At 41.2% G+C, this 14,156-nt stretch overlaps 1 gene segment (V, D, J or C); it reads right to left on the reverse strand.

Moving 5' to 3' along the window:
- Positions 1 to 7,226: 7,226 nt before the first annotated feature.
- On the reverse strand, positions 7,227 to 10,650 carry LOC122547780 (Ig heavy chain C region-like). The segment is given in 3 exon segments: positions 7,227 to 7,642; positions 8,096 to 8,404; positions 10,344 to 10,650. Coding segments are annotated over 3 exon segments (798 nt in total).
- Between the last annotated feature and the right edge of the window lie 3,506 nt (positions 10,651 to 14,156).

Raw genomic sequence — 14,156 nt, forward strand, 5'->3', positions numbered from 1 at the left:
CATTTCTTTTTTTGTTGCAGTTTATTTCCCCAGGTCTTTCTGTGCTACTGGTATGAAATTGAAAAGGCACCCATCCTCCATGTTAAACTAAATGATAATAAAAAAACAGCGTTTATATAAAATGTAACATGATTTATGAAACCATCCCTCTAGGCTTATACATATTCACAGCCATGTAGAGTTGTATAGGGAGAGGCTGAAAGAGCTGGGGCTGATTTCCCTGGAGCGTTGGAGGCTGAGGGGTGACTTTATAAAGGTTTATAAAATCATCAGAGGCATGGATACAGTGAATAGACAAGGTATTTTTCCCTGGGGTGGTTGGAGTCTCATCTAAACCTCGTGAGTATAGGTTTAGAGTGAGAGGGGAAAAAGTTGAAAGTACCTAAGGAGTAACTTTTTCATGCAGGGGATGGTGTGTATGGAATGAACTGCCACAAGAAGCAGTGGAGGCTGGTGCAATTTCAACATTTAAAAGGCATCTGAGTGTGTAGACGAATAGGAGGGTTTAGAGGGATATGGGCCAAGTACTGGCAAATGGGATTAGATTAGTTTAGGATATCTGGTCAGCATGGGCAAGTGAGACTGAAAGATCTGTTTCCAAGTTGTACATCTCTATGACTCTATGATCTACCCCTTTGCTCTTAATGTCCTAGTCGAATCTCTTTGGATTATCTTTAACATTATCTCCCAAGGTTATCTCATTTTCCCTCCTCATTTCCCTCTTTACAATGTCCCTGCACCTCTTGTACTCTTCGGGATTCACTTGATCTCATTTCTCTATATCTAATATACGTATTATTCTTAATCTGAACCAGAGCCTCAATATCTTTATTCCTCCAGTGTTCCCTCCTCTTTCCAACCTTATCTTCACACCAACAGGAACATCACGCCTCTGAACTCTCGTTATCTCACTTCTGAAAGCCTCACTCCTGCCGGCCGTCCCTTGAGCTGCAAACAGTCTACTCCAATCAACCCTTGAAAGTTTTTGTCTCATACTATCAAAATTTGCCCTCGTCCAATTAAGAACTTTAACTTATATATAATGCCAATCCTTTCCATAAATATTTTACAACTAAGCGAATTATGACCCCGGCCCCAAAAAGCTTCCCGAGTAACCATTCAGTCCCTTGCCCTGCCTTATATCACAAGAGTAGGTCAGGTTTGCTCCTTCTGTGATAGTTACATCTGCATATTAATGAAGAAAATTGACTTTAGCACTTACCAAATTCCTCACCATACAAGCTCTTAAGACCATGGCTGTCCCACTTTATGTTTGGAAGGTTAAAATTTGCTATTATTCCAATCCGATTATTCTCACGTATAAATAAGATCTTTCGACATATTTGCTACTCAATTTCACTCTGACTACTGGGGGGACTATTACAATCGCATCAAAGTAATCATGCTTTTCTTATTTCTGAGTTCCATCCACATAGCTTCACTAGACCATCCCTCAGAAATCCCTTGCGTTAGAACAGTAGTAATGTTTCACCACAAGAAAAATTGACTCCAATCTCCTTCGAGCTCTTCCTACTTCTGCCGTACCTTTGATGATGGGAGGGGCTTTGAACATAAATTATTCAACTTACTGGTGATGATTAGTAGCTGAAAATAAAGATACTATGGGTGACTTGGGTGATGGGAAATAAAAGGTTACATTGTGTGGAAGGAAAATTTTGGATAGAAACAAGAATTTTAAAAAAACGAACTCCATTCCGTGTTTGGAGTCCTTGTTGGTTCAACCTGTGCTTTGATCTACAATGCAAAATTACAGAAAAATATTAATAGCAATTTAAAATAAAATGTTAGGATATTGGAAGAACAGCGAAGAGCTTCAAAACTTGACAGACGGCTTGTGGGAAAGGATATGGAAAGCAGCAGGGTTTCCAGAACTTCTCATCTCTGCCTTCCCTGATCGAAATCAATCTGTGATTTATAATTGTTGAGGATTGTTATTCATTAATATCGGTGTGTCAGATAGATCTCAGTCTCAGAGAGGTGTGACCTGCTTCTTTGTTTTGTGATGAACTCAGGGGAACATACAATAGTGAGGGGGTAAACCCAAAGGGGTGCAGGAGCAGAAGATCCCCCGTGTGTCTGTGCACAAATCAGGGAATGTACCATGACACATGGACAGAAGAGCAAATAAACCCTACTTCATCACCCTACGCTGTAGAGAACAAACACACAGCAATTATGTTAAACTGAAATAAAACAGTCTCTTGTCTCACCTGGAATGTTGCATCTAGTTTCAGGTGCCACGTTTTTGAAAAAAATGCAAAGTTGAGATTGGGTGCTTGACTGATTCACAACACTATTCCCGGGATGATACACCTCACCAACTCTGAGAAATTGAGAATGGTCTCCTCTGCTGATAGATTCCAGACTCTGTGACCAGTTGCTGTGATTGGTTCTCAATTCCGTCTTGCGTCATATAGATCTCAATGGCTGAATATTTCAAGTACTCATGAGCTGTGCCTTGCCTGATCACAGCGCCCTCTGATTTATTATTTTTGAGGGTTGCTGTTCAGTAATATCCCTGTATCAGACAGATCTCAGTCTCATTCCCTGGGATTTGACAGGTGCGGTGTGTCAAGTAGATCCCAGGAATTGTGCTCCATGAGATTAATGTGTGAGAAAAACTCCAGTTCTGAGAATCCGCCCTTGGATTGTGCACGTGTTGTGTCTGAATACCTGACTGAACGTTGACATTTTTGGCTAATGAATGTTTCGTTGGGCGCTTTAGGTGGCGATTTCTGCATTACTAACCCAGGCTGCCCTGACATTGGGAGTACTTTTAGTTTAGACAGTGTAGAGTAAACTTTCAAACTCCGTTGTCTGCCTTTTTTCGGCTTCTGGTGGAGCCTATAACATTATCATGAGGTGACCCGAGGCCGTGACCCTTGGTGCATAAGCGGAAATGTTCTCTAATCATTCTGCCTCTGGAGTGTTCCATCAGGCATATCGTGTGAAAGATGTATTTACATTAGTGGGCTGCATGGTAGCGCAGCATTAAACTAAATGGCTGGATAAAATACAATCAAACAGAACAAGTGAAAGTATTTGGCTGGGAAAGGAGTAGGATGTGGGAAAGTGTATTATTACTGACTGGCCTTGAAGAAAGAATTAAGCAAACTCAAGGTTAGTGCATATTCATTCGAGATTTACTAAACATTTCAGAAAGCATTTTTATCCAAAAGATTGATGTAAAAGCTAACAGAAGTGAATATAATGGCTGGATGCCACATTGAGACGAGAACACATGCGCTGTGAGCTGGGAATTTTCTGTACATCAGTAACAGTCACAAGAAAGGGAATACAAAGGCTCATCAGAAAGGGTAGGCAACCATTCTGAGTAAGTAACAAATAAAAACAAAACAAACGGGCTTCAAACAACTGGGAAGCTACAAATTCTTCCAACCACAACCATCTCAAAGATATCAAAGTAAAAAGGAAAATCCATCAATAATTGTCTCAGTTACACACTGATAAACTGAAGTAATCTCACTGTTAGAGTCAGCAACAGGACAGATTGGAGATTGGGAATTCATAGACCTTGATAAGCAGATCAGGAAAATCAAAGGGGTCCACAAGTCATTCACTTAACCTGGAAAAGAGAGAGAAAGCAATGACGCAGATATTTTTGATCAGGGACTTTCAGACACAATGTTTTTTTCAATGGCACACTTAGAGATTTCACAAAACATATTGGGCTGCTTGGCGTGAGAAAGATGTGATTATTCTCACCTTCACCAGAGTGACGGCAGCGCTGTAGAAAATACTCAGGAAGACCAAGGTGATGAACGTGGAAGCAGTTGTCCAGATGTTGCTGTTATCATCCTCATAGTCTTCAATCCAAGTGTGATCTATTGAATCTATGAATATAAAGCCGAGAGAACGCATTTAGATTGTTTATTGATCCAGGTCGATCTATCTGCATCTCTAATTGGAGACCATTACATCTTCATAAAGCGGTCAGGGATTTCTCAAGTGTGACTCTTATCTGTATCTATTAGTGCATTATTGACTCAGCAAGAAATTACAAATACTAACTGCACATGCTCTTTCTTCATTGTCCATGTCAGAACGTTTTAAATTATTTTTCTTTTCATCTATTATTTAAGGATATTATTATTTGAGGAATGCTTATTACGAATGATGATTTTAATTATATCATTATATTTTAAATATAGGCTGTGACAGCACTTTAGTTGAAAATTGTGGCCATCACTGAATAAATGTTCAAATGTGATTCGCATCTTTTTGTATTGGTGACCAATTGCTTGGCAAATCATGAATATAATTTTCTTCTTGTATGATTTGGGGCGGCACGGTGGCGCAGTGGTTAGCACTGCTACCTTACAGCGCCAGACACCCGGGTTCAATTCCCGCCTCACTGTGTGGAGTTTGCACGTTCTCCCCGTGTCTGCGTGGGTTTCCTCCAGTGCTCCGGTTTCCTCCCACAGTCCCAAGATGTGCAGGTCAGGTGAATTGGCCATACTAAATTGCCCATAGTGTTAGGTAAAGGGTAAATGTAGGGGTATGGGTGGGTTGCGCTTCGGCGGGTCGGTGTGGACTTGTTGGGCCGAAGGGCCTGTTTCCACACTGTAATGTAATCTAATCTAATTTAATAAGTGACATCACAGTCAGGACATTGCTTCATATTTTAGTTTGTAGGATCTGTACATTTAGGAATAAGTTTTTGTACGTGTGCCCCTTAATTTATTTGATCTACTGCTTGGTGTGTTTGGTTTCCCTTTAATGTTTGTGTATGTGGTTATGAGAGTCTCTTACTTCACTCTTGCCCATGTTGGAGTCTGTGTATGAATAAACATATTCCTGTTCCTTTACTGCTGGTGTGCTCATATGTTTGTGCACCTAAAGTTTGGTCTTTTCACATTATGTAAGCATCATCATGCTAATATGCCACTTCGTTGCTGCCTATGCTTATCTTGTAATGTCTTTGTGAGTGTTCACTTTTCATTAGTGCTATCTAAAATGTGTGATTATGTGTCTGTTTCAGATCCTACCTACACTGGGTTATTTTCATGTTTATTCTTAATAAATGTTAGCTTGCAATGTTATGATTTGATGGATGTTTATATTTAGATGATGATGATTGCTTGTGTGGCAATCTTTCCCAAACCATCTCCTGATCAGCTTGTTTGTGCTATTGTTTGTGGATGCTTGCTGATCCTTGTGCCCATTATACTTATTTAATAAACGCCCCTCTATTTGTTCATCTATGCACTTGTGTGTCTGCATGTGAGACTCTGAATTTGTGTGTGCGTGTGATATTGTATACATGCTGATCAATGTGGTTTAAAAATAACTAATTAAGCTGCCTCTGTCATCGTTTGTGATTCTGAAAATGGGAAAATAATGATATTAATGTTTATCTCTGTGCACTTGCGTGCCTGTGTGAGTTGACATGTGGGAGGACATTTTTCGGAATTTGTATCTGTGTGTTCATGTGTGTATGTCTGTCCGCATTGTGCTGTATGAATGTATATGTATTCATGCCCATTTGTGTGTTACCGTGTGTCGATGTTTCTCATGGTTATGTGTGAGTACTTCTGTTCATTTGTGCAAATGATTTTCTTTCGGTGTATGTGAGTTTTTGTATGAGCTTAGGTGAGTGTTCAAGTACCACTTGCATGTGTGGCTCTGTGCGAGGATGCGTGTGTGACATCTTATCTATATGCACATTTGAGTGTGCACATAAATATGTGTCTTTAAGTGAGAGCCCGTATATGTGTCATTATGTGTTTATTTGCGATCATCTCTCTGTATCTGTTCTTATACCAGACTGCAATTTTTATTATTCTAATTTATTGTTTTAATTTTAATGCATTGCCCATAATTAGATTTGACCTTGGTGTTGCAGGAAACATTTCCCATCGTTGTGCAGAGATAAGCATTTTATGAGCAACTCCTCTGTTGCAGTGATAGAACTTCTGTCTCTGAGAGAAAAGGCGTGAGTTCAAATCCCCACTGCCCCAGAGATAACATTTCTGAATATGTTTATTAGAAAATGTCTACTTGTGTTCTGTATGTGAAACAAAATGATATCAGGTATTCGAATACCAGAATTGATCCTATGTGCTCCAGAAAACTAAGACCAAACTATGGAATTCAAACTGGGACGATGCAAACACCAGTTTTGGATTATGGGAATCAATGTTATCATTTGTTAACAGAGCCAAGCGTGTCTAACATGCTTTAAAGGTATTGTTTTGCATGGAAATGTAAAATCTTTGGACAGTAAGCAAGAAGCTGACTGTTGCTGTTCGCAACTGGGTTACATTACAGAGGACATCCACCATGAAAACACTGGACAGGGAGCAAGAGGACAGAAGTAATGAAGTGTTTTTTTTCCCTCCAGTAGTGAGTTAAATACTGAATTAGTTGTTTCTCACTCTGACTTACATTGCATCTGTGTAGTTAAAGTGGATTATTAACAGGTCTAGAATGAGTGTCTTGTGCAGTTAATGTTCTCTGCTCAGATACACCCTGGGTCAGAGATAGAGTAAAGCTCACTCATTGCAGGATTCTGCCAAGAACGTTATCCATCCTAAATCCCTCTGTGACAAAATCTGACAATGTCCATTTTATGTCAAGGGTAGGGCACGAGTTTTGAACTTGGTGTTTTTGATTCCCATTCATCGTTCCCCTCCCCTCTGCTCCACAACAACTTTGGTGTGAAAGTGAAGATACATTCTGTCAACTCATGCACTGGCGCAAGATCCCTGGCAGTTCCCCAGAAACAAAGGTTACATTCAAACTGTTCGGCACTATTTATGATTGGTATGTTCCAATCAAATTTAATTTTAAAGTGTCTTAAATTTACATTTCCAATTGGTGCAATTTGACACTTTAAAACTAACATGAATTTTGTAAGACTGTCCAATTGGGGGAATCAAAAACACCAAGTTCAAAACTCGTGCCCTACCCTTGACATAAAATGGACATTGTCAGATTTTGTCACAGAGGGATTTAGGATGGATAACGTTCTTGGCAGAATCCTGCAATGAGTGAGCTTTACTCTATCTCTGACCCAGGGTGTATCTGAGCAGAGAACATTAACTGCACAAGACACTCATTCTAGACCTGTTAATAATCCACTTTAACTACACAGATGCAATGTAAGTCAGAGTGAGAAACAACTAATTCAGTATTTAACTCACTACTGGAGGGAAAAAAAACACTTCATTACTTCTGTTGAATTATTAAATGCAACTTTGAGATTTTTATTGACATGAATTAACAGTGTCCATCAGTGCAAGTGAAATGTTTACAAAACTCGGTTTACCGCTGGATTTATCGACTGTTCTGTTGATGATCTTCAATGGAATCGCTTCATGTCCCACCACACAGGAGTAAGAAGCACCGCTGGCCCACTCCTCCGCTGTAATGGATAACATGCTGTCGATGAAGAAGGAGGTGTTGTCGCTCTCCGCCATCACCTCGGTGTCCTTGTAGTTACTGGGATTCACCGGCTTGTCATTGTTTGTCCACTTGATGAAGATCTCTCGGGGGGAGAAACCTCTCACTAAACAGGTGAGGGAGAGAAACCTCTGAGCGGAGATTTCTTCTGTTGGTGGCAGGAGGACCGACACTGATGGCTCCAGCGGATTAATCACTGCAGAATATTTGAGACAAATATAAATCAACCAAAAAAATCCTGAACCAATATCACAATTTCACTAAATATTAAAATACGCCTGTTTAATTGGGATTTATTCACTTTCGATTTCTAAAGGAGCAGAATGGTACGCATACAGTTCAGTAAAAAAAGGAAAGTTTAATGTGAAAGTTGTCTCCAAGTTTCCAGCCCACAACAAGGGCATTGTGTCCATTTGTCATTGCTGATGGTGACGTCACAACCCAGGCTTCTTCCCACCTTATCTGACTTAATCAGAACACAATATCATTTAGTCCATCATTTTCTGAATCACCTACTTAGCTATCCTGCCTTCAGCTGCATCATTAATGCCCCCAATGGTGTTGGTTCATTACCAATCAAAGCCTGTCATTGATGTTACTGGATCTGGATTACACATGGGATCCTTTGTGCTTTAATCTCACCGCTCACCTTTTTCCTTGTGGATGGAGTCTCTCAGCGGAGTCGGTAGATTCTGATGGTACACCACACATTCAAAAGTAACGCCACTCAGCCAGGCTTCAGTAGAAATGTCTAATTTGCTGATCACGCTGTCGGGATTCTGTCCAGGCTGCTCAGCAATCTCTGATTTCAGAGGCTTCTTTTCTTGTTTCCAGGTCACATTGACTCCAGAAGGAAGATTGGACACAACGCAGGTTAATGTCACCGTCGCCTCCAGTAAGACTTGTTCTACTGGTGGTGGGAGGATTTTAACGGTGTTAGGGTGGCACTCGGTATCTTCTATGAAACAAAAATCATAGTCAATGAAAAATGCCCATTTCTGATACAAACAGCCAATCTTCAGATTACTTCCTTCACAGGGTGAAGACACCACCTTCAAAATGGCAACTCCAACTATGCTGAAACGATGCTTACTATTGTTGATGTATTTTGATCTGTGAAACATTTGTGATTACCTATAACATACCCTGTGTAATTATTCCGAAAGAACACTGGCTTTGTAACAAGTGAAACCTGTGAAAAAAGTAAAATCATCAAAGATACCATCATGTAACCCATGGAATGACCTTTCTTTCAGAGTTTGTCTCTCACTTAAGACCATCCATTGATACTTGTGACAAGAGTAATCTGAATATAATGAGTTCATTTCCATGTTCATAACCTTTAGGTGCAAGTGCTGCTGGTCACACTGACTGCCAAATCAAATCCCAAATTTTGGACAGATTATAATAAATAATAATTATTCTCTTTGCAGAGTTCTAAAGTGTTACAGAAGCAGTGAACAGCCATGGAAATTCTGTTCATTATATTTAACATGATTAAAAATACTTTGCGTTATTGGTGTAATGTCATTCTCTAATTTATGTCATTGTTCCTCGTGGGCTGTGTTTGGAATAGATCTGAAAACAAGACATTGAGTACAGCATTGGATATCGAGAAGGACACCCATCTCCTTAAGTCTTTCCCTCCATTCAGTTAGTTCATAACTGGTCTGTACTTTCACTTTATTTACCAAGCTGCATTTTTAAATTTCTTCATAGAGCAGGAGAGAAAATAAACAAACAAAAGCGTCTTAAATTAATCTACAAACGCGATGGAAATGCCACTAATTTTATAGACATCCACTACTCACTGTGTAAACATCGCCACCCCAAACCAGGCTAAATCAGCCTGTCTCGAGTTCCTCGTTCATTCATCCCTATTGTAGCATTCCCACCAGAATTTATTCTACTGCCTCATCCACTAATTACAGAGAGCATCTTAAAGAAGCTCAGTGAGATCACGTTTATCCCAGTTCATCAAATGTGATAGCCACTTGGTCTGTGGTCTGATCCCATAAATGAAGTTAAAGAGCTCAGTACCAGATAAAAATCGATGTCGTACAATGTCCAATAAACAGGTCATTCCTGAGCAGGGAATGAAGCATTGAACGCATTTTGATTTATTTTCAAGTAAGGGTCACTGCATATTTTAACCACGTCAATTTAATAGAGGATCAGAATAAGGCTATTCGGCCAATCCAGAGTTTAGATCAGAATGATGCTGGAAAAGCACAGCAGGTCAGGCAGCATCCAACGAGCAGGAAAATCGACATTTCGGGCTAAAGCCATTCTCCTGCCTTCTCCCCGTACTAAACAAGAGCCGATCTATCTCTGGCTTGAATACACACAATGGCCTGGCCTCCACAGCCCTCTGCAGCAACATGTTCCACAGACTCATCACCCTCTGGTTGAAGAAATTCCTCACCATCTCAGTTCTAAACGGTGCCCCTTTGACCCTGAGACTGTGCTCTTGGGTCCTAGTCTCGCCTACCAGTCAAACACCTATTCCACATTCACTCGACCTCAGTCTCTCAGTATTTTCTATGTTTCAATCAGATATCTCTCCAATATCCCCCTCCACCCCAAACTTATCCTTGAGCAGCTACCAGGCAAGGATTCAGCACTCTGAATGCCTCTCCCAGCATGGTCAGGCAACAAACTATTTAACAAAGCTCACTGTCTATATATCTATCTTCAACAGAGAGGAAACATGCTTTTCTGACTTGCCAAAAGGTTGATGAGCAATGCTAATGTAACACTCAAACTGAAATGAGATACGTGGCATGTTGGGAAATGAGAAGCTGTACCGTGCTGTTTACTCCGCCTGATAAATTAGTGTGTTTGATTCACATCAGAGTTCAGAGTGATTTGTAGCTCTCTCAGTGTGTGTCTCTTACCCTGGAGTGCGGTGATGTTTTTACTTTGAGTGTTCTCTCCATGAGTGACCTGGCAGGTATAGACCGCACTGTTGTACCATTCACCATAAGGGACCATCAGCCGACTCGTCACCGAGAAGTTCCCGTTCGCCTCACACACGGGAGAGGTGAAGAAGCCAGAATCCAAGGGTCGGCCATTTTTCAACCAACTCACGGAGATTGACTTCGGATGGAACTCGATGATTGAACAGACGACGGTTGCAAACTTGCTGCTTGCGATGTCTTCACTGGAGCTCACAGTTAGGAGAAGGGTTGGTGGGAGAATGTCTGGACCGTTAGGAAACACATCGCATACATTATCCGATGAATTTCATAACAAATACAATCAGTTCTCATATATCAAGGTTTCTTGTGGTTAATGGATACAAGAATCATAATTGTGCAGAGTGCTGGAGAAGCTGGGTTCCACACAGAAAGACCAGCAGGACAATGTGAAAGGCTAAACTTAGAGGACACAGAAAGGGAGTCAAGGAGGCACAGAAACTATAGGCCGGTAACATCAGAAGGGAGATAGCAACGTTGGATGGTATTCGTTTTAATGACAGAGTCTGATGAACAAGGCAGACGAATTACTGGCATAAATGAAGAAATGATGCCGTTGCTATCACGGAGACATATTGAGAGCCGGGCAGGAGTGGCTATTCAATATTCCAGCATTTCGTGCCTTCAGGCGAGACAGGGAGAGATGGAAAATGATGGAGGCGGGGGTGTGCGGTACTGAATAAAGCTTCTGTCGCAATTCTGACAAGAGTATTTTAGGCTGTAAAGAGAAATGAAATCATGGATACCTCCTCAAACAAAGGCAAATGGACAGTACTCCAAAACCAAAATACAACAAACATAACTACTGGGAGAGCACGATAGACCTTACTATTGGTCCAAAATACCAAGTGCAAATACATGGGCAAATTTCAGAGACATGTAAATTAAATAGGGGAATGAGAAAAGAGGTTTTTAACTTCCTCAGCATAGGCTTGGATATTCATTTTGTCAAAAGTTTAGAGGGAGCACAATTCTAAAAATGCCCCCAGGAGAATGTTTGAACAAAGTATGCGTTTAATACAGAGAATTTTAATCCAGATCTTGCAAGAGAGGGGTGAACCGGAACTTAACTTTTAGGAATGAAGTCGACCCAGTGGGTAAAACACCAATGGTGGAGCACTTTGCAGACAGTGATCGTAAATCAGTTGGATTTCAGATTGTACTGCAAAGGAATAGAAATTGGCCCAAAGTTCTGAAAAGGGGAAGGACAGTTTTAGTAAGATCAGGTTATGACTTGACTAGAGTGGACTGGAAGCTGACACTTATTGGTAAATCTGAGTCAGAGCAGTGTGACACATTTAAGAAAGAGATAGGAAAATCACAGGGAGGGCATTTCCCAGGAAGCCACTGCGTGGTACCAAGAATGCAGCGGGCTCTGGACACCAAAGGGCATGGAGGGGGAGATAAAGAGAAACAAGGGAGGCTTCCAGTCTATACTGAAATCTCAAAACAATAGAAACTAATATGGAGTACAGAACGTGCAAGGGGGAGTTTGAAAGACAAAGGAATTAGAAGAGCAAAAGGGACCATGAGAAAATAATAGCAATCAAAATAAAGGAAAATATTTTTTAAAGTTACAGACTCATTCATAATAAAAGAATTATTCGGGAAACAGTAATGCCCATTAAGTGTTATTATTGGAGTGGAGGCGGAGGATTTGGTTGTGGTCAAAACGAATGTGTTGTGTCAGTGTTCACAAGTAAGAGGGACAGTGTGGGGACAGAAATCATGGAGGGGTGTTGTGATGTACTTTCAGAAATTAGGACACATGACGTGATGTTCTGTGTTGTCCTGCTGAATGAAAAGTGGTTATATTTCCAGGGCAGATGAAAAGTATACCAAGCGGTTGAGCGATGCAAAGGATGAAATAGTTGGGTCGCTGACAATAATTTAGAATTCCTGTCTGGCCACAGCAGTTGTGCCAAGTGAGTGTAGATCAGCCAACGTTGCACTGTTATGCAGGACGAAGGAAGGGATAAATAATGAAAACACAGATCTGTCAAGCTAGTCTCAGTGGTAAGGAAACTGTTGAGAAGTGAAATTAGTCTTCATTTGCAAGATAAATCAACAAGTTTCAGCACGGTTTTATTGAGAGGAAGTCACGTGTAACAACTTGATAGTAGTTTTCACAGAGATGGAGGACAGCAAATGTGGTTCCCTTGTTCAAAAAGGGGAGTAGGGATAACCCTAGTAACTATAGGCCGGTGAGTCTCACTTCTGTTGTGGGCAAAGTCTTAGAGAGAATTGTAAGGGATAGGATTTATGCACATCTGGATAGGAATAATGTGATCAAGGATAGTCAGCATGGTTTTGTGAAGGGCAGGTCGTGCCTCACAAACCGTCACTAGCGGTGTTCCGCAAGGATTTGTTTTGGGACCATTGCTGTTTGTCATTTTTATAAATGACCTGGAAGAGGGGTTAGAAGGTTGGGTGAGCAAGTTTGCGGATGATACGAAAGTCGGAGGAGTTGTTGACAGTGAGGAAGGATGTGGCAGGTTACAGCAGGATATAGAGAAGCTGCAGAGCTGGGCAGAAAGGTGGCAAATGGAATTCAATGTAGCTAAGTGTGAGGTGATTCACTTTGGGAAGAATTACAAAAAGGTGGGGTACTGGGCTAATGGTCGGATACTTGGTAGTGTGGATGAGCAGAGGGATCTTGGTGTCCATGTACACAGATCTCTGAAAGTTGCCACCCAGGTAAATAGTGCGGTGAGGAAGGCATATGGCGTACTGGCTTTTATTGGTAGAGGAATTGAGTTCCGGAGTCCTGAGGTCATGATGCAGTTGTATAAGACTCTGGTGCGGCCGCATCTGGAATATTGTGTGCAGTTTTGGTCGCCATACTATAGGAAGGATGTGGAGGCACTGGAACGGGTGCAGAGGAGGTTTACCAGGATGTTGCCTGGTATGGAAGGAAGATCGTATGAGGAAAGACTGAGACACTTGGGGCTGTTTTCATTAGAGAAAAGAAGGTTTAGGGGTGACTTGATTGAGGTGTACAAGATGATTAGGGGGTTAGATAGGGTTGACAGTGTGAACCTTTTTCCGCGTATGGAGTCGGGTATTACAAGGGGGCATAGCTTTAAATTAAGGGGGGGGTAGATATAGGACTGAAGTTAGGGGTAGGTTCTTCACTCAGCGAGTCGTAAGTTCATGGAATGCCCTGCCAGTAGCAGTGGTGGACTCTCCCTCTTTATGGGCATTTAAGCGGGCATTGGATAGGTATATGGAGGATAGTGCGTTAGTATAGGTTAGGTGGGCTTGGATCGGCGCAACATCGAGGGCCAAAGGGCCTGTACTGCGCTGTATTCTTCTATGTTCTATTACTCGATGTCCAAATGATAGCAATAATCAGAGTCAATGGGATCCGAGTTAATTTGACAGATTGGATCTAGAACTGGCTGAGTGATGGAGCAGGGGTTAATAGTCATCGGGTGTCTGCGTGACTGGAAATCTATGTCTCCTGGTGTTCTGTCGGGATTGGTGTTGATTTCCGTGCAATTTCTCTTGCATACCAATGATTGAGATTCAAATTTAGGAGGATTAACCAGTGAATTCACAGATGAAATTAAAACTGTCATGTTGGTAAGTCATGAGCATAATGGCTTTAGATTGCAGGAGGATATAAAAGGGTTGGTTGTATGTGAAGAGAAAAGTTGCAAATGGAAATTATTCTGAATAAATGTAAGGTGACGTAAATCGGCAGAAGAATCTGTGAGGTATGACGTTTTG

Source organism: Chiloscyllium plagiosum, unplaced genomic scaffold, assembly GCF_037043375.1.
Source record: "Chiloscyllium plagiosum isolate Xiang-an unplaced genomic scaffold, Cpla_swu_hap1 HiC_scaffold_40, whole genome shotgun sequence".
NCBI classification, from domain to species: Eukaryota; Metazoa; Chordata; class Chondrichthyes; order Orectolobiformes; family Hemiscylliidae; genus Chiloscyllium; species Chiloscyllium plagiosum.